The sequence below is a fragment of the Pelobates fuscus genome, chromosome 4, assembly GCF_036172605.1.
Source record: "Pelobates fuscus isolate aPelFus1 chromosome 4, aPelFus1.pri, whole genome shotgun sequence".
NCBI classification, from domain to species: domain Eukaryota; kingdom Metazoa; phylum Chordata; class Amphibia; order Anura; family Pelobatidae; genus Pelobates; species Pelobates fuscus.
The window spans coordinates 148,793,672-148,818,779 of NC_086320.1; the positions used below are offsets into that span (position 1 = coordinate 148,793,672).

General features: G+C 43.5%; 1 protein-coding gene across 1 annotated transcript in view; it reads left to right on the top strand.

Annotated features, from left to right (window-relative positions):
- The window catches only part of RIPOR2 (RHO family interacting cell polarization regulator 2), a 215,268-nt gene extending 191,282 nt beyond the window's left edge, over positions 1–23,986 (top strand). The window contains exons 20-23 of the mRNA XM_063451670.1: positions 6,613–6,815; positions 13,001–13,084; positions 18,931–19,021; positions 21,683–23,986. Of these exons, the coding sequence (XP_063307740.1) occupies positions 6,613–6,815; positions 13,001–13,084; positions 18,931–19,021; positions 21,683–21,783 (479 nt within the window). The 3' untranslated portion in view covers positions 21,784–23,986. The remainder of the gene's footprint in view (positions 1–6,612; positions 6,816–13,000; positions 13,085–18,930; positions 19,022–21,682) is intronic.
- The last annotated feature ends 1,122 nt before the right edge of the window (positions 23,987–25,108 follow it).

Sequence of the window (25,108 nt, forward strand, 5' to 3'; positions counted from 1 at the left end):
AATATTAAAATACACCTAGACGGTGTATGTGTGTGTATGTATATGTGTATATATATACTTAGATCATATATATATAATATATATATATGATCTAAGTATATAATTTTTTTTTTTTTACACTGTTTTAACATTTTATTATTTGATTTTCAGCCAGCAGGGGGACCAACTGTCATTACAGTTGGTCCCCCTGCTGGCAATGCAGCAGGCAGCTATACCGGCCATGTGATTGTGAGGTCCTCGCAAGGACCTCACTCTCACATGGCCGGGAGGGCTCCTGGAGGGCGGACGTGCCGCGGGGGGCTCCCTGGGAGTCCCCCGAACCGCGATCGCCGGCGTGGGACCGCCAGCGACCGGGTAAGTTACTAAAAACCGGAGGGCGTACTATTACGTCCGGCGGCGTTTAGAGCCGCTTTTAAAAGGACGTAATAGTACGCCCTCCGGTCTTAAGGGGTTAAGGGGGTGTGCAGGATTTTTATGTGTAGGGAGTGAATGAAATTTATGTGATCGGGGTGCAGGATTTTTATGTGTAGGGAGTGTATGAAATTTATGTGATCGGGGTGCAGGGTTTTTATATGAAGGGCGAGACCAGGGGCTTTGTCGAAAGGGGCAGGGCAGGAGTTTTCTAGAAGGTTCTCACAAGCCCTTTTCTACAAAAGCACTGGTATTGAAAATATTGAAAAAATATGTGGGTGTTTTCTTACATTTTTATTATGGGGGGGGGGGGGGGGGGGGTGCCACACTCAGGGTCCGCCCCGGGTGCCAAATGCTCTAGGTACACCCCTGGTTCCACGATATTGGTTTACTACAGGGATAGGCAACCTTCGGCACTCCAGATGTTGTGGACTACATCCCCCTTAATGCTCTTACACCCATAATGCTGACAAAGCATCATGGGAGGTGTAGTCCAAAACATCTGGAGTGCCAAAGGTTGCCTATGCCTGGTCTACTATGTCAATGAGTTCCACAGGAAAAATTAATTGGGAACCCCTGATATAGACAAGCATTGGTGTAGATCTACTTAACTGTACACAAAGTCCCTTAACTACCCAGGATCCCCCTGCTCAAGATTATCCCCTAGAGGTCAAAACTAGATTTGGAAAAATGGCTTCCATGAACGCACAATCATTGATGTGATTCTTCAGAGTATTTAATATTTTTGGATACAATTTTATATTGATTTAATAGTTTGGGAAAAATATTTTTTTTTATAATTTTTTTCGTCAATCGTTTTTATTGAGACATAAGATTAACAGGCAATTATTTTTGACATAGTGACTTTTGCAGAAAAATAGTGTAGTACAGCATGGATATGCAGGGCCGGATTAACATAGGGGCTGATGGAGCTGCAGCTCCAGGCCCAGGCCCATGGAATAGGCCCATTGGTTTTAAAAAAAAAAAAAAAAAAAAAAAATTTTTTTTTACATTTTTTTTTTTTTTTTTTTTTTACACACTACTCTTAGGGTTGCCAGGTATTTCTCATGTATTTCTTAGGGTTGCCAGGTATTTCTCAGAAGTATTTCTCAGGTATTTGAGGCTGCCTAGCCGGTGCCGGTATTGCAGTAATACCGGCAATACAAATGTCTGTCTCAGTATAAACATAGTTTATTCTGCAATACCAGCGCCGGCCAGTAGGGGTCGCTGTTTGTGTGGAGAGAGGCAGTGATAAGAAGTTACGGCATCTCCCTCCCTGCATCTCTCTACTCACTGATCCGCGGGGACCAGTTCTGCACAGAGAGTCCAGACAGCAGCTCAGAGACATGGGGACGCTGAGACATTGGGACACTGGGTAACATGGGGACCCTGAGCATGGACGTCCGCAGGAATTTTTCCGGGGGGGAGGGGGGACATAATTGTAATGACATCCATGCTTGGCCCCTTTTTGACAGTGTCATGAAAGGGAAGGAGCATAGTCATTTTCACATAAAGCCAGGGTGAATAGCGTTTTCACAACTATGGTGTCAGGAATATATGTTTGTATTCCTTACACTATAGTGTTCCTTTCATCAAATTACAGGAACATTCTGGTCACCATAACAACTTTATCTAAATGAAAATGATGTGATGCAAGGAGGCCCCTGGGTGCTCTTTCTTTGAAGGGGTTAAACCGCTCTCAAATGGTTTACCCCCAAAGGCTTCCTTCAGCTCCAGATCTCCAGGTCGCTCAGTGGTATTCAACTTCTGAAACAGAGTGTCAGGAAGTGCAGATTGACGTCAGGCATGGGTGCTGCAGATTGGCTAGAGTGGTCAGCTGACCCTCTAAGCCAATCGCTAGTTCCCGATTCATAAAAATGTTTTACGTTTTTATGAATGGGGAGCTACTGATTGGCTTAGAGTGCTAGCTGACCCATCTAGCCAATCAGCGGCACCCCTACCCAGCGGCCCTCTGTGTTTCCTGACACTCAGTAAATAAAAGTGAACACATTAACATTGATATTGTTTGTTTTTACCTGGGGAGATGAGAAGGTCCAAAGTTTCCCTGCCAGGCCCAGGTACCAACGCCTAATGATGTGGTGTCCAGAATGAAGTGCTCCAATCTCATTTTCTTCTCCTTCATTTGACACAGTCTTCTTTGCCTTCTGAGGCTCCTTCTGCTCCTTTACCTTTCTGCTACTTTCTGCTTATTTTGCGCCCTTCTGCTCTCTTTCTGATCCCTTTCTGCTCATTGATGGCCCTTCCTGCTTCTTGATGGCCCTTCCTGCTTCTTGATGGCCCTTCCTGCTTCTTGCATACCCTTCCTGCTTCTTACTGCCCTTCCTGCTTCTTTCTGCCCCTTCCAGCTTCTTGCAGCCCCTTGCTGATCCTTTCTGTTCCTTCTGATTCTTCCTGCCCCTTCCTGCTCCTTGCTGCTCCTTGCAGACCCTCCCTGCTCCCTCTTCCTACTCCTTGCTGCCTCTTCCTACTCCTTGCTGCCCCTTCCTGCTCCTTGTTGCCCCTTCCTGCTCCTTGCTGCCCCTTCCTGCTCCTTGCTGCCCCTTCCTGCTCCTTGCTGTCCCTTCCTGCTCCTTGCTGTCCCTTCCTGCTCCTTGCTGCCCCTTCCTGCTCCTTGCTGCCCCTTCCTGCTCCTTGCTGCCCCTTCCTGCTCCTTGCTGCCCCTTCCTGCTCCTTGCTGCCCCTTCCTGCTCCTTGCTGCCTCTTCCTACTCCTTGCTGCCTCTTCCTACTCCTTGCTGACCCCTCTTGCTCCTTGCAGACCCTTCCTACTCCTTGCAGACCGTCCCTACCCCTTCCTGCTGCCCCTTCCTATTCCTTGCTGACCCCTCCTGCCTCTTGCAGACCCTTTCTGCTCCTTGCTGACCCCTCCTGCTCCTTGCTGCTCCTTCTACTTTACCCTCCTGTTCCTTGAAAACCTTTTGACCCCTTCCTGCTTCTTGCTGCCCCTTTCTATTCCTTGCTGGCCCCTCCTGCCCCTTGCAGAACCTTTCTGCTCCTTCTACTTTACCTTCCTCTATGCGGTCTCCCCCACCCCCCATCCCTCACTTACCTGCTCTGTAGGCTGCCTCTGTGCTGCTCCCCTGCGGTTTCAGTCATGAGAGAGAGGCAGGGATAAGCTGTAGCTTCCTGCCTTTCTCCATTCACAGCGCCACCTACTGGCCAGCGCTGGTATTGCACTGTATTCTCACACTAAAACAAAAAATAGCAGCACAAGCTGAAAAATCCGGGGGGGCCAAGTACCCCCTTTACCCCCCCATTCGGATGCCCATGACCCTGAGACACTAGGGACACAGTGGCCCCATGTCTCCCAGTGGCCCCTAGTCTGTGTCCCCATGTCTCCCAGCCACTGTCCCTAGTGTCTCAGTGTCCCCATGTCTCCCAGTGTCCCCATGTCTCTAAGTGTCCCCTAGTGTCCTAGTGACATCAGGACACATGGAGACATGAGGACACAGACTCTAAGGGACACTGGGAGACATGGGGATACAAACACTAGGGGACACTGGGCGACATGGGGACACTGAGAGGCATGGAGACACAGGGAGACATGGGGACACTGGGCGACTGAGACATAGGAGACATGGCAGTGTTCCCATGTCTCCCAGCCAGTGTCCCTAGTATCTCAGTATCGCCATGTGTCCCTGGTGTCTCTCAGTGTCTGTAGTGTGCCAGTGTCCCTAGTGTCTCAGTGTTCCCTAGACTCCCAAAGTCCCCTAGTCTCCCAATGTCTCTGTGTCCCCATGTCTCCTAGTGTCTCAGTGTCCCCTAGTATAAAAGAAAAAATCTCAGGCACTCAATGTGATAGATTTAGGCAGGTTTATTGGACACCGCAACGTTTCGACCTGTACCCAGGTCTTTATCAAGTCTCCAATGTCCCCTATGTATCAGTGTCTCAGTGCCCCATGTCTCTCAGTGCCCATAGTGTCTCTGTGCCCGTAGTGTCTCTGTGCCCGTAGTGTCTCTGTGCCCGTAGTGTCTCTGTGCCCGTAGTGTCTCAGTGTCCCCTAGTATAAAAGAAAAAATCTCAGGCACTCACTGTGATAGCTTTAAGCAGGTTTATTGGACACCACAACATTTTGACCTGTACCCAGGTTTTTATCAAGTCTCCAGTGTCCCCTATATATCACAGTATTTCAGTGCCCCATGTCTCCCTGTGTCCCCTCGTGTCTGTCACCCAGTGTCCCCAAGAGTCTCAGATTTCCCAGGTCTCCCAGTGTTCCCTAGTATCTGTGTCCCCATGTCTCCCAGTGTCTCCATGTCTCTCAATGTCCCCTAGTGACATGGGGACACTGGGAGACATGAGGACACAAACACTAAGGGACTGGGAGACATAGGGACACAGACATTCCCCCTTTTTGTGTATGTTCGCCCTTTCGGCCGTTCTGGTTATGTGATTTGTGTCAGTAGCCCACCCTTTTACCGCATCCATAGACTTCCTGCTTTACTGGACACTGCTGTTGGGGGTATGGGTTTACTTGAAAGATGAAAGCATGAGATTAGCAAAGGGTATGTGTTTTCTCATAGTTGCATCCTATGAGTTTCCCTACAGCATCATCTCCATCAGATACATGACGCTTAGGAGGTAGGACTGTTTTAGTGTTTTTGGTCAATAAGATTTTGTAATTAGGCCCATCATAATTATCAGCACCAGGCCCACTGGGCTCTTAATCCGGCCCTGTGGATATGTTCGGTTAGCAATTGCAATCGGTAAGACAGGTGGGACAACACTTAGTAGTTGTGTAGTGCAAAGCAGCAATAGTCACAAGACGGTTTCAAGCCTCATCATCGTTTTAGCCAAAAAGTAGCCTTCAAGCCCATAGTAAGTGAGCCAGGAGTATACGTATACTCAGTGTAGTACTAGACAAGATAGGCAAAGTGCCAGCATGAGGGATAATAACGGAGAGGAAACCGCATATATTTACAGCCAAGAGTCACCCAATATCATAGGCAGGTCAATGCAACATAATAAGACAAGTGGTTGTGGCAGATAACCTATGAAGCTCAGCTGTTCAGACTAATATATGACTGCGCTGATCAATAATGCTAGTCTGATGAAAAAGGTCATCCAGTTTTTTCAAGAATTGGTCCGCTGGATGCAGGTGTGTCAGAGCAGACTGCATATACCCGTCGGGTGCTGCGAGAGCATAGTGTAGCTGCTATTGTCGCTGTGTTGGTACTAACTGTGTGCTAGTGGGGGCCAAAATAAACCCCACTGAAGGATAACTGAGGGGAGGTGCGGCGATTGGCTGCCTCTCCCGCCGAGCAGTGCCAACAGGCCCCACCAAGATATCCATCTGCAGTGATGTTAAGGCTGCATCGGTCGCTTCAGTTCACTCTGCTGGCTCCTGGAACAGCGTAGCCGGTTTACAGTGAGTGTTGAGGACGGAGCTCCTGCAAAGCGTGACCGGTCACTATGAGGGTCAAGCCCCTCCTCCTTGTTGATACATTTTTATATATTTTATATTTTAATTGGGGAGAGGGGGGAGGATATTTTAAAAGTTTACCCAAAACTATTAAAGGACCACTCTAGTGCCAGGAAAACATACTTGTTTTCCTGGCACTATAGTGCCCTGAGGGTGCCCCCACCCTCAGGGTCCCCCTCCCGCCCGGCTCTGGAAAGGGGAAAAGGGGTAAAACTTACCTTTTTCCAGCGCTGGGCGGGGAGCTCTCCGCCCCGACGGCTGAATGCGCACGCGCGGCAAGAGCTGCGCGCACATTCAGCCGGTCGCATAGGAAAGCATTTAGAATGCTTTCCTATGGACGCTTGCGTGCTCTCACTGTGATTTTCACAGTGAGAATCACGCAAGCGCCTCTAGCGGCTTTCAATGAGACAGCCACTAGAGGATTAGGGGGAAGGCTTAACCCATTAATAAACATAGCAGTTTCTCTGAAACTGCTATGTTTATAAAAAAAAATGGGTTAACCCTAGCTGGACCTGGCACCCAGACCACTTCATTAAGCTGAAGTGGTCTGGGTGCCTAGAGTGGTCCTTTAAATCATTTGAGAAAACAAGCTTATGCAGAGATATACAAATTTGCATATTAAACTGGAAGTATAGAACTTCATATTTAATATATGCATTGCTTAGCTCATCCATATTTTGCAACACAACTACCTCCTTTTTTCATGATTAATCATACAGTGTAAATTGCTGACATATTACATTCTCTGTTTTGTATTGTAGCCTCGGCTGTCCAAATGCTGAAGACATCAAGCGACACATTCTTGCTGCGTAACATTACAGATTTAACTGCATGCAGTTTGCCACCTCGACAGGAAATTCTTAGAGCTTTGACATTGCTTCTCACAGAGAATGAGAGTGGTGTCAGTCAAGCCCTGGATGTACTCACTGCAGCTGCATCTAAATCAAATCAATTCAGAGAAAAGGTGGGTAGTAATTTTTTATCAGAAATTACCATGTCTATAGAGTATTCCTTTATGCTGAAAAATGTTTGCTGAATCATTCTAATTTATTAAAAAATAAAATAAAAAAAAACCTGTGAACAGTGAATCATATATTGACCACATCACTACTAGATTGTAGAAAATATAGTTGCCTTGGCTGAAAAGAGAGGCTGAACTTGATGGACGCATCTTTCTCATGTCTGTTTTTGCTGTTCTCCAAAAGAAGACAAAAAAACCCGTCTCAAAACACTTTCCAATTTTGCAACAAACTAGTCCTTCTTTGGAACAGGTGCCCAAAATTGCACAGCATATTCAAGTTGTGGTACCATTGATTTATAAAGAGGCAAAATTATATTTTCATCTGAGTATTAATGCCAAGTAGATCACATCCACTGCAACACCCTGACCCTACTTACTTCTTTGTAGAATTCAATTAAAAGGATACTATATTGCTAGCAATACAAAGTTGTATTCCTAGCACTATAGCTCCCTCAAACCCCGCCCCCTCCCTCCACAGAATATTAAGGTTTAATAAACCCTTACTGTACTTACCCGATTCCAGCGCCAATGTCCCTTGACACTGGGTTGGTGATACGCCCCCTCATTGCTGCAATACTGTCTTTGGGGAATTGATTGATGCTGGATGTCCTTGTGCAGAACGTGACCAGAACTCGCCTAACCACTAGAGGTCTTAACCATGCAAGGTAATTATTGTAGTTTCTCAGGGTTAAGGGGACAATGAGCTGAAGTGGTCTGGGTCCATATAGTATCTCTTTAAGTTAGTTTGAAATTACCTATGTTTCCTAAAACCATGCTGATTTTTGCTAATAACTGTTAATAAATGTTCTTCCCAATCCTAAAAAGTATCCCGTAATAACCATTCAAATACTTTCCCAGTCACAGAAGTTAGACTCACATGTCAATAATTACCAAGCACAGATTTTGAACCCTTTTTGAATATAGGAACCACATCTGCCTTCCTTCAGTACAATTCCTGAAAGAAAAGAATCTTGGTTCACTCATATTTTTTTTTTAATTCTTTATTTGTTTTGTGCATAGATAAACAGGTGTGCAGAGCCACGACAGCATCTGCAAGCATTTTCTTAACATTTCAAATCGTGACAGTTTATACGACACATTTTTTATATTATATGAGGATTGCAAGCTATTAAACGTTGTTTTTATGGCATACCATGCTAATCTAGACATGCGTAGAAAAGTTCTAGTTGCGCTGATTATATGAAATGTGCTAGTCGTTTAGATGTATGCCTCTGTAGCGTAGTAAAAATTATTAAACAACGAAATAAAGAAACAGAAACATGAATGCAGCTAGACAATTTGCTTGTGACATGTTATTTGCTGGCATGAACAGTTCTGCTGTGTTGGTTAGACTACATGCTATGTGTGATATGAGAGTGATTACCGCTGGGCATTAAGGTAGACTATATAGAGTATTAGACCAATTTAAAGGGAAACTCCAGTGCCAAAAAAACGATCCGTTTTTCTGGCACTGGAGGGTCCCTCTCCCTCCCACCCACCAATCCCCGGTTACTGAAGGGGTGAAAACCCCTTCAGTGACTTACCTGGGACAGCGGCGATGTCCCTCGCCGCTGTCTCCGCCTCCGCGACGCTCCTCCTAGTGATTACGTCGGGCGGTGGGCGAGACTGATCTCGCTCACCGGCCGAGGAGACCTAATGCGCATGCGCGGAAATTCCGCGCATGCGCATTACGTCTCCCCATAGGAAAGCATTGAAAAATCATTTCAATGCTTTCCTATGGGGTTTTGAGCGACGCTGGAGGTCCTCACACAGCGTGAGGACGTCCAGCGACGCTCTAGCACAGGAAACCTGTGCTAGAACCCAGGAAGTGACCTCTAGTGGCTGTCTAATAGACAGCCACTAGAGGTGGAGTTAACCCTGCAATGTTAACCCTGCAATGTTAACCCTGCAATGTATATATTACACTTGCAGGGTTAAGGGTAGTGGGAGTTGGCACCCAGACCACTCCAATGAGCAGAAGTGGTCTGGGTGCCTACAGTGTCCCTTTAACAGTAACAATGATTCTTATTCTGAGTATACTGTTGGCAATGGCAGTAAGAGAGCGTCCCAAGTCCTGTTGTATATCCAGGCTAGTAGCTGGGCAGCGGGTATCTGTGATTCCTCACCCGATGCCGCTGGTGTGCTTCAGGGGGTAGTCCAGCGTGATGGTTCGCGGCAGGCACCGACACTTCCGTTTCTCGCCATGCGGTTTGCGCCAGGCTGGGGTGAGGGCTGAGGTCTTGCTTTTCCGGCAGTTGGCGTGGCTGCGAGCAGTAGACAGCTCTGAGCATGCCGTGGCTTGCAAGCTGCAGTGTTCGGAGGTTGCTGGTGCTGCTGAGTGGTAAGTGGGTCGGGTTTGCCTGGCGGTTTCGCTCAGTTGTGTGCAAGAGTGAGTGATGGTGCTTGAGGAGTTTGCCTTCGCTTCCCGCCATCCGGCTCTCCGGCACAGTCTCCATCTGGAGGCTGCTCTAGGGGCACGGTGTGAGTGTCTACACAGGCGGCGCCGGGTGGCAGGACGGATGCATGCCGCCATCTCCTTCACCACTAGTTGGAATGACCGACCCCTGATGCGATATTGTGTCCATAGGTTGGTGCAGAGCCGATGGAAAAATTCCTGGACATGTTTAGGTGGCTTTGTAAGGGTGCTTTGTGTTGCGGGTCTCGTTCGGGCCGCCATCTTGCTTGGGCCCTGACAGGCTTGGTTGACCGCTGGTTTTGTCGCTTGATTAAACAGAGTGGCGGGGTAATCGTCCCCAGCGAGGACCGGGATATCCCCCGCCGGTCCAGAGGGGGGGTTAGCGGGCAGTGTCTGCTTCTTGTTTGCAAGCAGGACCCGTGCCGGGAGATCGGCCGCCTCCCCATGCTTCAGGCTCCGCACCTGTTTAGGCCGCGTGGCCGGTTCGGATGCTTGCATTGTTTGTCGGTGCTTGACCGGCATTAATCTGTTCCTCGTGTTGTTCTGCCTTGTTCTCTGGGCTTCGTGTACTGCTGGCTGTATTTGATTGAACAAAATCATTGTTTCTGTGCCCGCTGGTGTAGGAGCTCTCAGAGAGCACGTGCGGCCATCTTGGCTGTCAGGCCCCGCCCCCCTTGGTTCACTCATTTCCACACTAAGCTTCTGAAACAAACACTATAGGAACTATGTGCGCTGGCTCCGCCCCCGATCTGTCCCTTGGCTGACATCATTAGAATTGATCATTTCAGCCATAGAAAAAGCATTGGATTGACTGAGATTGTCAAGGAGGCTGGATGGGGACTGCGCAAAATGCCGGCCTGGCCATCATCGCCTCAATCTCTCCTGGCCAATCAATGCAAATCTGTGTGGAAAGTTCTCTGCATGGAGACGCTGAACGTCAGTGCTGCACACTGTGCAGCACTGACCCAGGAAACACCTCTAGTGGCCGACTGAGGAGTGGCCACTAGAGGTGCTGCAAGACTTTAATGTAAAGACTGCATTGTCTCTGAAAAAAGTGTTTACAACAAAAAGCCTGCAGGGACTGACTATACTCACCAGAAAAATATATTAATCTGTAATTGTTCTGGTGACTATAGTGTTTCTTTAAGTACTTCTGGGTGACAACTTTCAGGCCCTGGAGCTTTGTTTATATTAACTTTCTTTAATTGCTGCAGCACTTTCTTGAGACATCCAATCACACATTTTTCTGCAAGTTTTTAGCAACAATCATTTGCATTTCTCTTGCCATAGGTCCCTCTTTATATAGAATATATACTGAGTAAAAATAGTTATTTAAAATGTCTGTCTTTTCCTGGTCTAATTAACACAACCATCTCTTTTTTTCTACATTTTTTGCTTTTTCAGAATTTATGTACTGAAAAATATTTTGAGGGTTGGATTTTGCTCTTTGCCTATCACTTTCTCATTTTCTAGTTTAGTCCATCTAATCGCTGTTTTGCATTTATTGGTTTCCTTATATCTTATATAGGATGCCTCTGATTGCTTTAAATGCCCTTTTCTTTTTTTAAATGCTTTAAATGCCATTTTCTTATTTGTAATTTCTTGGTTTACCTTTCCACCAAGCCATATGGGCTTCAATTTCTTTATTTTATATTATTACTAAATAATAGCATAATAACATTTACTCAGCATGGGTTGCATAAAAAGCAGATTACAGAGTGTAATAGAGTTTAGAAGGAGAGGTCTACTTTTTGTCAGAGAGGTGCAATGGATAGAGTGGAACCATTGAAATTCATTTTTTGGGGGGGGAGTGAAAACAAGATCTGGATCAAAGTTAATACTTGTTTGGAAGGAAAGGGGTTTAACTAATTTATCTATTGAAATATCCTTGAAGCGCTCCGGTACCAGCGGGCATTCAAGCAATAATTTCGGACAATAAAATCATGCATGCAGCACCTGATGCCCGGAATATGCAGCAGGACACCTGGCGGAATGCACCGACACGAATCCCGCAATTAACAGCAACACGAGTGCTCATACCGGCCACGAGGCCTAAGCGGGAGCGGAGACTGGTGCCTGGGGGAGGCGGCCGCTCGCCCGGCATAGGAACCGCTCGCAAGCAAAAAGCACACGCTGCCCCGCTACCCCCCCCTCTGGACCGGCGGGGGACATCCCGGTCCCTGCCGGGGCAGACTACCCCCGCAAAACAACGCGAACAAGCGACTGACCAGGCGGTGAAGCGAACCTGTAAGGGAGATGTTAAGATGGCGACACAGGCACGGCCTGCGGCACAGAGCACTCATATTAACCCGCCCAAACATACTTGGACGTTCTTTGAACGGCTCTGCGCTAGATACTGGACGGAACTCAATGCCGGGCGCCGAGCCTTCAAGATGGCGAGGAAAGCGGCTGCAGCCTGGATTCGCCCGGCGGTCCGGCGAACCTTGGGCGGACTCCCGCCACGAACTAACAGAGGGGCTTCCCGACTAAAATGGCGCCGAAAAGCGAGATGGCCGGTAAGACTGACAAGGCCCTTGAGAGACAGCACTCACACAGGCTCACACAAACGTGGGACCGGCCAGTATACCCAACCTTTCAGCCACTCGGAGATTCCGGAGGCCTCCAACTTGCATGCCGCACCCACCAACCTCCGAGCCCCAACCCGCAGCGAAGGGACCAACCGGAAAGGCACACAGCACACACAGGCCGCTGGACGGGTCCGGAGAGAGGAACAAGCGAAAGCTTCGACCCCTGGAATGCTGACAACCAAGGGAGGAAGGCAGCTGCACACAGTCAGCCTACCAGTACAGGGCATCGGCTGAGCAATCTACAAGACCACTCACAACATGCAGGGGCCAATGGCGGTACACACGGTGCATAGAGCCAAGCAGACACTCAGAGACAAGATTAAAGGAACTTGTCAGGCCTAACCCGGCAATGGACTTTTACACTCTCCTTATAATTCTTAATTCTTAAATAACGTTATCTGCACTGCCCCTGCTTACACGCCTATTTAATGCTCACCCTCATGCATATCTTAGACCACCCTTTTAGTAGCCCGTAATAACTTGAATTGCCAGGATCCAGTGGCATCTTACCTCAATCATTACGTCTTTTATATAACGTTAAACATGCCCGACATTGAGCCCTGTCGAGGTCGCAACACCGCAGGCAGTAGCACTGCATAAAATCTACAGCATAAAAAGCATACACCCAGCTACTTATAGTAAACTGTTCAAAGCACCTTATTGTTTAGTATAACTCTTATTGTTTAGTATTACTGACCGTACAAGAAGCAAGCTTACACCTGTTTAACTTTAACTTTACTTTTATACTTGAATTGTCTAAACCTGTTCAAACATCACCAAGTTGGCGACCCTTGTAGTCAGCTTATGACAATGTTATGTTATATCACTCTAAAGCATCAGCAATGTACAACCAAACTGTTTATAGCCACAAAAAATGTGCTTGTCTTACCATGTACCTCTATGTTTAACTGTCTTCATGCGCTAGAGGACTACCTTTGGGGTACCTCACCAGCGAATGTTATCAACTTACGCACAACAAAAATAAAGAATTAAAAAAAAAATATCCTTTTCTAAGCAGCTTGGACAAATAATATATTGATCTTATTATAAAGTGCCCACTGTCCTAGTAAATGTTTCTAATCCTGTACCAAGTTAATATCAGCTAACTTATTTTTGATTTTTAGGCTCTGCTGTATTACTGCGAGGCACTTACTCAGTCAGAGGTTGATTTGCAGAAGGCTGCGTGCATGGCTCTCCGATGCCTCCAGGTTAGAACACTTTAAAGTGACATTGCGTGACAGATGAAATGAAGTCTTTAGCATTACTTTCCCACCAGAGCTTTAACATTACTTTCCCACAGACAGTAGAAATATTCAGCCTTTGCAGTGCTACTTGCTTAGAGAATAGTTTATGGGCAAAACCAAAACTAAATACAGGTCTTATTGGCTTGCGTTTACCAGTAAACACAGGCTAACCAAAGCAGCAGAGTTGCTTGACGACTGTCCCCTTTTTTGGGAGCACATAATATTCATTTGTGTTATATTTCATTAGCACAGTGATCTCAAAATCTGGTTTCTCACAGAATTATTTGAATTGGGGGGTGCCTTTTTTTGACCAAAAACAACACAGTATTTCCTTGCGCTAACTCCCTATAGTAAAACTATTTAAAACATACATAACAAGTAGCTAAGAAATATCAGTAATTAGAGGCATGGGTTTGGTGTTCTGGGTTCCACAATGGGACAAGACACCTAATGTGATCATGAGAATTGACCTATATTGTGCAAGTTGCATTTTATTTTAATGGCGCCCCAAGGCAAAGTTTAGGTATGCAAACTGAGAACACAAAACGAAACAATCGGCAAGCTACACATTTGGAGGGTTATTAATATATTGTATGTCATGCAGGAATTATTATGGTATGAGTTGTTGTTTAAGTTTCAACAATATGCGTGTCTCTTCTACGCGTCTAGATCTGCTGTCATTTCTCACACTGCTTGGTGTGTCAATTTTATGACCAGGGATCAATCAATTAGCATTCTTTTATGTAATTATGTTGTGTACAGTTAAACAATGTTCCTATAAAATTAAAAGAATTTTTACCAGCATTACAGCCACGGAGGTAAGGTTAGATAATGGTCGTGGGAAAGTTACATTTTGCAAACTCGAAGGTCTTTCTTTAGGTGCTGGACACAAATTCTTAGAATTATCCAAAATCTCATTATCTATTGTTTGAGATATTTGCACTGTTTTACCATACCTGTCAAGCATAGTCCCAAAATACTTTAAACCTTTAAAAGTGTGTGTAGCATTATACAAAAAAAATTCTGACTGATATACAAAGCACCTTTTAAAGGTAGAGTGGAATAATCCCCACACTTGGATATGTAGAAATTTTCCAAAAATCCTGTGTGTGTGTGTGTGTACATCAAGAAATAAAATATAGTGCTCACTGTATAGATAAAAACATTAAAATAAGAAATATACTCAATGATGTAGAGCAAAAAAATGTTTGCTCAATCCATAAGTGGTAGGTGGTATATTCCCCACCAAGGAAATTGATGTCCAAATGTCAGGATAAAAGCAGGAAGGTCTAAGGGTAATAAAAATTCAGTACAATTTATTGAAAACCGCTCATAAAAACAAGTAAAATAGAGTAAGATAACATGCTAACATGTTTCACCTATTCAGGCTATATCAGAGTTTTACAAGCAAAAATTGTAAAATAGCGTTTACATGACATCATAGTCAAGTGACCGTCACGTAATTAACATAAATACTTAAAATATTCAAAGATTCATGTATGAGTAATGAAAGTGGGAGGTAGACAGCCCTCATAGGTACCTTTAAATAAAAAAAACAAGGCCTGTGGCCAATATGAAGATGAAAGTTAAAGGATCACTATAGGATCAGAATCACCGCCCCCTTGGTGACATGATCAAAACTGATGATTTTTAGCGAATCCAATACTTTCCCATAGGGATTGGCTAAAATCGGCAAGGGGACAGGGCCAAACACTGTTTTTAGCCAATCAGCACCTCCTCCTAGAGATGCATTGAATCAATGCATCTCTATGAGGAAAATTCAGGCTGAACGGCAGGGCCGCTTACTGTGCAGCCCTGAGCCAGGAAGCCCCTCCAGTAGTCATCTGAGGAGTGGCTACTTGGAGGTGTCCCTAGGGGCAATGCAAACACTGTATTTTCTCTGAAAAGGCAGTGTTTACATGAAAATGCCTAAAGGGAGCTATTATACTCACCAGAACAACTACATTAAGCAGTAGATGTTCTGGTGACTATAGTGTCCCTTTAACAAAAGGGGAGTGCCAAGATGGCACCGCAGCCCGCGTGAAAAATTATAAAATTAATAATCGCTGTATGGCCAACATATTAGGATGAGGAAGGATGAAGGGGCTAATGTAATACATAGTCACATGACTATGGGGGGACTATACAAAAAGGGAAAATAGTGAAATAATTACGAAAAAACTAAATGGAAATTAAAAACAAAGTAAAACGGGGGGCGGGGCCGGACCGCCGAGCTGAGCGGTCGCAAGAGAGACCAGCTCCTGCACACCACAAACCTTTAAGCTGAAAAATATGAAAATTAAACTAAATACGGACCGACAACATTGGACCTTAGTGCTAAGGGGTCACTGGATCCAGGGCGAGGCTGGCTCCCCGAGCTTCAGTCCCCTGGAGGGGAGACCTACGACGACCCAGTTGAGGCCTACTCCGGCGGTGAGGGGGGTGGACGGCCGCTGCCCCTCTATCCTGCCTCACGGTGCCCAGCCTGAGACCCAGACCTGGGGGGACCCGGCCCCGTTCCCCCCCCTTTGGACCGGTGGGGGTGATCCCGGTCCTCACCCTGAGGCTATGAGTCCAAGACCCAACAACACCACCACCCCGCTCGAGGGCCCGGACGCAGCACATAAGATGGCGGACGCCATGTGCTCCAAAGTCAGCGGAAAGAACTGCTCTTCCACCGAGCTCTCAACTAACAGCGAGATGCCCAGGAGGACTGATGACTCCATGGCTTTCCCACCCCGCACCGCAGCCCTACAGTTGATCCCTTACCTGTCCACTACACAAGCCAAGACCACGGCGAGCAGCGGCAGCAACCAAGCCGGACCAATAGTGGCTGCGGGGCTGGAGGAATGGGTCACCACACGGCGATTGTCCCCGCCGGCGACTACCAAACCTGCCGCCAAGCGAGGTACCCCTACAGCAGGGCTTACCACACATGCACCCTACGCACATCCTGCAGAGCGGAGGCCCCAAAGAGGGAGTAAAAGTGACACCCAGCAACAAGCTAGAATGATCTTCGACCAACTACCCATCCCGGCGGACATTAACCTCCTGATGCCCAGATCCGGCAGTCTCAATCCGACAAGGCTGCGGCCCAAGAGTAACCAAAGAGGAGCCCAGCGACACGCATTGCTGGACTTCGCCTGACTCCCAGCACTGACAGCCACGCGAGCCCGGCAACACCGAGACGGCAAAACAGGCATTGGCTAACCTCGAGTTCACTGCATTATGCGAAGACTCGGCTCCTGGAGCCTGCGCCTGCTCACGAACTATAGACCAGCCAGGGTGAACAAGCTACATGATGCTTACGGTTTAGACCCAGCATGTTTCCATATTGAGCACTTTGATATAGCATATCGTCCAAACCTTGTACTACACACACTAGGCATGCACTAAGCCCAACACTTAGATAGCAATGTTCTATCTTGTATAAATCGACTACTCAGCGACATTTGTTTTTTCTCTGCATGTATAATCTTCTGTATACACCATATAGCTTATCGTTAAAACCCTGTACTACATAATTGTCTAAGCTAGTTAAAATTATAAGAAATGTACACATTCCCACTTTCTTACTGAATAGGCAAGCAAGCGAGAATTAACACTCATAAATCGATTGTTAGAATGCTCTGGTATCTACGTTCTCTGCACGAGCCATGTTTTTTCCTCCTTTGTCCCTCCTCTACCTATTTCTACATGGCATGTGCATTATGTTAACATATTGAAAACTAAGCGTCAACCTAAACTAGTGTTCTACTATAAAAACTATAAAAATGTGCCTGTATAAAATATGCCATGACTTGTACTATGTTTACCTATCTTACTGAATATCGCTGTTGTGGCGAATATCTGCGATCTGTTAATTCTGTGCACACCTAAAATAAAGAATTTAAAAAAAAAAAAAAACAAAGTAAAACGAACATATAGCTGGGCAATAAAAAAAACAATGTCACAATTAAAAAGAACAGTGATAAGAAATCTAGTACAAAGAGAGAAATATGTAGAAATCCATCTTATTTAAAATGCACATTTTAAAAATCTTTTTTAAAAATTCTTTAAATACATAAAATGGAAAGGGGAATAACCTTATCTAAAATAGAGATAATACAAATGGAGACCACCATGACAATGCCATGTTACAATTCTAACTCAATCGCATCACTCAGTTCCTGAAAATGTCTTCAGCCATACATTAGATTTACGGTAGATTAGAGGGCTGTGCAGGTTATTAGAATAAACTGTGTTCGTTACTGGACCATTACTAATCCACTGACTAGTCTATATAATTGACCCAAGGCAGGACGCAAGCGGTTTTTAACATATTCTGACAAATCCATTTGAGATTTGCTGTGGCTGTGAGCTGCCCATGTTTGCTAAGGGCTTATTTTTGATAGCAATATTGGTCTATAGGAAATGTGTTTGAAAGTTTGCTAATCATGCATACATGGTCTTGAGGCATTACATATACATGGGTTTTAGAGGCATTCACAATAGTGGTATATAAAGGAGTTAATATAGACTATTGTGCGATTGTAGCAAGTCTGCGTGTATGTCACTTAAGTTGGGCAAAGATTCCATTCTTACTCTGTTTATCTTCAATTACTGGCCCTCACTGTGCAAGCAGCTTCTTGCTTCCATTAGTTGCGTGGCAGTTCTGTGTACATGGTTGGCACCGATTAAATAGAGCTATGTGCCATTAACTGTCTAAACTTTATTGATTTCTTCTTCAGCTGCCAGGTGGAAGGCAATGATCGTGTTAAGTGTTAATGGTTTGGCTCTGGTTTTTTTTGGCGCCTTTTCCCTCATGGTGATAAGTAATTGCAAATGTTGTTTTTTTTAAATCTTATTTCTATAGTTGCAGCTTTAAACTGCACAACTCATTGTTTTCTAATTGGGATATTTATAACATACGGTAGATATGATTTATTTAGCCAGTTAGGATTATGTGTAAATGCAATAAAAATATAAATCACCATCAAGAAATAATATTACAAAATACAGAGCCCCCTTAATGCTCAACTAAACGGAAAAAAAATAATAATGCTGTTTGGAGGCGTGGATTAATAGTGTTGCACACTCACGTTTGGGTATGGAAATGACAGTGTTATCATACCAACTACCTTTTTACTGACTCACAAATATTTCTGACAAGATTAATTATTGCTATTTAATAACCACAACCACTTATACTCCTAGAAATATTTCTGGTGAAAGCTGCACCTTCTTCCTTAGCATAGTGCTGCAGATGAAGTGATTTCTACAGGTTTTCTCATAACGTTATATAGAAGAGTTTGTATAGTAGCCTAGTGTCTGTTGTCAGCATGTCAGGTAGTTTAATTTGTTTTATGAATTAAAGTACTTTGGCAGATAAACTACATCCCCATAAACTTATGAAAACAATGGGAGTAAAATAAGACAAATCCTGGCCCCTGCAGATATGCAGCAAATTGTAGACATTAGCAATACCCTTTGTTTATTTATTTTTAAATGTTTTTTTTGCTTCTATATAAGGCATTCTGAAGAGCAACTCCAGCCTAGGGTGTCTCTTTAAAACTGCAATTACTCACTTGATCATCTCAGTGGCATTTAACTTGCCTGACCAGGGCCGACACCACCTGTTCCTCTAAGTTAAACCTGTCTCCTTGCATTTACTTCTGTTTCTCTGTTGTACAGCATGCAGAATATGTTGGGAATGTATAAATAATACAGGTATTAAATAAATATATGTATGCATATAGAGATATAGATATATTGATATATATACATATATGGTTTTTAATTTTTTGAAATTTTTATTATTTTTATTTTAGGCTACAGAAAGCGTTAAAATTCTGGTTACGCTCTGTCAATCAGATAATAAAGAGATCAGGGAAATAGCATCCGAAACATTACTATCTCTGGGTAAGTAAATCTACTGTTAATATTTGTGAAAAACATTATGAAATGTGTTTTGTGAGCATTTGTTTTACACATTGGTGGGGATATATTGAAACATATGGTGCCTTGTCTCTCTAGATTGTACACTCATTCGAGCAGGATCCTCATTAAGCTCTTGTTCCTATGTGTCTCATTTGCTGATAAGTTCCACATTACAATTGTAAAGCAGTCAGGAATATGATGGCTCTATATTAATGGCAATAATAACAAAAATATTTGTTTTAGTTAAATGCAAAGCATTCTTCAATTATGGCATTGTAATTTATGTATGTAAAAGTAACCTGCAACAAAAAAAAAAAGATTGTTTTGTTGTTCACACCTGTTGGAACGGTCACCTTCCCTCTACAACTCCAGCAGTCTCAGTTGTCACGAGTTTCAAAATCAGACATGTCACAGTGGCATTCTGGGATTTGGATGAAATACTGAATAAGTCTCCATAAAGCATCCAGAGAGACCAATGACATCATCTTTCACAATTATTGTAAATGTAGATGTGGTGCCTATGACATTGGCCAAAGGCCATTAATGACTGAATGCTGATATAAGCAGGAGAGTTTACCAGAAGTAGATGCAGCTTTAGAAAAATGAAAAAGAAAAATTAACTAACTTCATACAACAAGTAGGCTTTCTACTGCTTTCATTTTGAGTACATAGGACAGCAATGGACAAAGAAATAATGGATTTTTTTCCCTTCCCAAAAATTGTTGGCTCCAGTGCGGTCAGAGGTGCTCAGGACCCACATTTATTAGGGGTGCTGTCAAAAAAAGAGGGGAGAGCACTGCCTCTAAAATAGCCCTAGTGTGTACCCAGAAACTATATTAAATTTTAGTTCCACTATCTCTCTTTAGTACCATGCTCAAGCAGAATTTCATGGCACCTCCTATATTTAAACATTGTAAGCGACCCTGGTTACAACCTTGCCACACTAAGCTGACTCGTTACCTCCAAAAATGCTTCACAACTACTGAACGCTGCTGGAGAAAATCTCATTCTGTGTCTGACTTCCTCCACCATAAATTTATGCTACACTCGTATAGTTTGGCTCCTTCCTAGGCAAAAGAAAACTGCTTTGATATTCTCATATTCTCTCTCTTTTATTCTTCAATATTCTCATAACCACGCTCTCCCAAGAACCCGAATGCCTCTTTCTCTGCTTCTGTCAGGATTACTAAGTGATCCAGCACGCAGAATAATATCACACCTAGGACTAAGGATAACGTATAACCGGACCTTAGAATGGCCGGACTTAAAGGGACACTATAGTCACCAGTGCAGCTACATGTATTCCTGAGCCTACAGTGTTAACACTACCATCTAGCCTCCCTGGGCCCCTCATGCCTCCATAAATATAGTAAAACTCTTACTGTATTCAAGCCAGAAGCTGTAAATCTGCATGCTGTTAGACTCAGGAAAAACAAGCAGTCTGCTGACATGTGATAGCCTGATCCAATCACAGTTCTTCCCCATAGGATTGGCTGAGACTGACAAAGAGGCAGAGCAGGGGCAGAGCCAGCATGATTCAAATACAGCCCTGGCCAATCAGCATCTCCTCATAGAGATGAATTGAATCAATGAATCTCTATGAGGAAAGTTCAGTGTCTGCATGCAGTGGGAGGAGATACTGAATCACAGGATGCTCGTGCACAGCAGATCTGAGTGGATGGAGGCATATTATGCCTCCATCAACTCAGAAGTCCCTCTGGTTCACTCTTGAGTGACTGCAACTGGAGGTGTTCCTAGCTTTTAAATGTAAACACTGTATTTTCTGAGAAGGTGTTTACATGAGAAAGGTTGCAGGGAGCTATAGTTCTCACCTGAATAACCTCATTAAGCTGACGTTGTTCAGGTGACTATAGTGTCCCTTTAACGTATCCAAGAATAGTCTGAATACTTGCCGAGCTCAGGGAAACAGAAAGTGTCACAACGATGATGAAAACCAAAAGTCAAGGATACCAGAAATCAGGGAAATCAAACGAAGCCATAGTCAGATGTATATTGCACTTTTAATAATCCTCATATGATTATAGACTGGCAGAGCGTGCATTTACCCTTACTCATGTAAAATTAGCTGCGAGTTTCACACCCACCACTGATAGCAGGTTTGCTTAAATTAGAATTTGCATATAAATGTGCAACAACCTTTGTACACAGCGACACGACAGCATACCAGCTTGGTCCCATCTGTCATGTTATAGTTTCATTTTGTTTATAATGAAAAAAATGAGACAGACGTAGCGGAAATGTAAGTATAATCCTGAAGATGACCAATACATTGTATGTTCTTTTTTACTCATGCATTTACATTTCATTCTGTAACGCTCTTTACCATTGTCTCAATACAAGAAAGAATTTTTAAAAATAAATAAATACATAGGTCCTGCTATGAGCTGCTTTTTATGTGACAGTAATGTTAAGTAAATTAAAGGAAATCCTGGACGAGGTTGGTTTAACGTACCCTTTACTGGAAAATGTATTTGGTAGTTGAATACCCAGGGGCCACATAGAAATCAGTGTGACCCCTCAGGGTGCTTAGTTAGTATAAACATCCTCTCTTCAAAGGGAGATCTATTCTTCCAAGACTAATTGTTTTCTTCTTTTTTCTATTGTTTTGTTTTATTTGTTTAGGAGAAGATGGAAGACTTGCATATGAAAGACTAAATAATGTCCCCCCGGAGGTTCCCACTACAGGAGACCACCAGGAAGCTACTGCTGCCACAATGTTTTAGCTCTTGCTTACCTCTGAATGATAACCAGTATTACGAATTGATGCTGCCTTCAGAAAATGGTGCTGTGTCAGAAACAAGTGGGTCAACTACAAAAGCCATTAAGGATTAATTGGCCCACTGATTTTCCTATTACACCATTTCATATTTAGAGCACAAAATTATCTACTTATTGTCATTTTGTCTAATTTCTAAGCAGAGTGCGTATGATTGCACAGCGAAAGCCCATCAGCTGAATTAGAGTACCCTTCATTTACCACAACACCTCTGCCTACACTTTTACTTTGTTTTTTTAAAGTCATATTTAGCTTGGCATCTCGCAACTCCAATGAGTATTACTGGAAACAGTTGTAACAGTGTAACAAACAATTCCTTTGATTTCATAATTATTTTAATGCTTAGATTCCATTTAACTTTCTATAGATTGTGACATTATATTAAAGAGTACAATACAAACAGTTTTGTTCAATAAAACAAAATAAATCACAAAACACGCATTCTGGTTCTGTCATGAAACACACAGAAATCAAATCATATACATCTTCATATTACGCCTTCCCATCATATTCTTTGTATTATGATTCATAATATACTAAAAAATTAAGACTTGATTTACAGTCTGAACTGTGTATGTGCACAACCTCACCACATCTTGCCTGATGAGATACAGAAAATACTATAGTTAACACACATCTTACAAATGCTGTTTATACTTTCAGAGAATGTAGGCTATTTGTACAGATACTATTTGTCTTTACAAGTTGTGAACATTGTATCATATTCACTATCTTTTAATGTTTGGAATCTTCTCTTTTAACAGAACCAGGGTTGTATGCTTATTTGATCCAGTGAATCTTTAACAGCATTACTGTGCACCTGCCCAGGTGTATTTTGGTGACTTGTCAAACTATTTAATAGATTTGCTATTTTTTTTTTTTTTTTGTACATTGGCCCCATTATTGTCACTTTGATTGGGGCATTTCCTGGAATTCCCTAAACAATAACTTCTGTTAGCTCTCCTGGGATAAGCTCTGCAGGCCTTTCAGTATAAGTAGGGGAGGTAGGGAGCGGCACCCAGTGAAATACCCAAGTAAGAAGTCAAACCGTTCAAAAACAGTTTGATTCCTTACAATGGGAGGGTGTCAGGGCATTCCTGGAACTGCAATCATTATAGTGAGTTGCAGTGGTTATGGTGCTTGGAGTGTTCCTATAAATTAGAAGATCACTTGACTTTCCCAACAATACAATTTCATTAATAGCATAGTTTTCAAAAATGCAACAATGTATCACGTGTAATAGAATATCTGCATCATCTGGAACTTGACTCGCCCTTCTCCAACAAAAAGACAGCGAGCTGCCTTTTAATGCTGTGTATAAAATATGAATTGTATGACACGCCATATTATGCTTATTCAGACAGCCCTGTGTTGCTCCGAGGAAGGCTCTCTACAATTTATTTTACGTTGAAATGCTTTTAGTTTTATTCAGAAGCTAGATTTGCTCTGTTTGGTTTCCTTAAGCAATTGTTAGTAATGCTTGTGAGAATTTAAATGTTTTATTTATAGATAATGCAGGAGTAGATCATATTGTTTTGGGGTTCTTTTTTAAGCCTAATAAGGAAGAGTGGAAACAGTATTGCTTCTTTAGAATGATCATCTAAATCACTAGTTCTTAACCTTTTTTTCTTCTGATACCTCAAGTATGAACAGGATATTTGATTGGTGACCCATCTGGAATTTTAAAAAAATAGCTCAGTGACCTACTTATCAATTGCAATCTTGGATATAAAGCCAACAATTCTGCAAAACACCTTATTAGACTTTATCCATAACAATATAACAATATATTGAAAGCAGTTGCATGAACCATGATAAATGTTACGTCTGTGTTGTTTATTGGGAGACAAACTGAAATGTTATGGAGACACAGTTTTGGTTCCGACTCAGGGGTGTTAGAATGACTGATCTAATACTCTTATAGTCCACCACTGGCAACATGTTTTTTTCCAGACACTTATTCGTGAAACAAGTTTTTTAACCAGGAGGTCTTCTAAAAATGTATATTCAGCCTTCTTTTAAGTAATTTCATCCATCATTTGTAATCCATAAACTCCGGTGCATGAAGATATAGACAGGAACAGTGAGGAGAAAAAGTATTTGTTCCTCTACTTATTTTGAATGTTTTCCCACTGACAAAGAAATGATCAGTCTATAATTTTAATGGTGAGAGACAGAATAACAAAAAAAAGATCCAGAAAAAAACATGTCAAAAAAGTTATAAATTGATTTGCATGTCAATGCGTAAAATATGTATTTGACCCCTTCGACTTAGTACTTGGTGGCAAAACTCTTGTTGGCAATCACAGAGGTCAGATGTTTCTTGTAGTTGCACCAGGTTTGCACACATCTCAGGAGATCTCAGGAGGATTTTGTCCTCCTCTTTGCAGATCCTCTCCAAGTCATTAAGGTTTCGAGGCTGACGTTTGGCAACTCAAACCTTCATCTCCCTCCACAGATTTTCTATGGGAAATAATGTCTGGAGACTGGCTAGGCCACTCCAGGACCTTAATGTGCTTCTTCTTGAGCCACTCCTTTGTTGCCTTGGCTGTGTGTTTTTGGTCATTGTCATGCTGGAATACCCATCCACTACCCATTTTCAATGCCCTGACTGAGGGAAGGAGGTTCTCACCCAAGATTTGACGGTACATGGCTTCGTCCATCGTCCCTTTGATGTGGCGCAGTTGTCCTGTCCCCTTAGCAGAAAAACACCGCCAAAGCATAATGTTTCCACCTCCATGTTTGACGGTGGAGATGGTGTTCTTGGGGTCATAGGCAGCATTCCTCCTTCTGCAAACACGGCAAGTTGAGTTGATGGCAAAGAGCTCAATTTTGGTCTCATCTGACCACAACACTTTCACCCAGTTCTCCTCTGAATCATTCAGATGTTCATTGGAAAACTTCAGACGGGCCTGCACATGTGCTTTCTTGAGCAGGGTTGACCTTACGGGTACTGCAGGATTTCAGTCCTTCACAGCATAGTGTGTTACCAATTGTTTTCTTGGTGACTATGGTCCCAGCTGCCTTGAGATCATTAACAAGATCCTCCCATGTAGTTCTGAGTTGATTACTCACCGTTCTCATGATCATTGAAACTCCACGAGGTGAGACCAGACCGAGGGACACTGACTGTTATTTTGTGTTTTTTCCATTTGCGAATAATTGCACCAACTGTTCTCACATTTTCACCAAGCTGCTTGACCTTGGACAGGTCTTTGGTCTTGGCCATGGTGGAGAGTTTGGAATCTGGTTGATTGCTTCTGTGGAAAGGT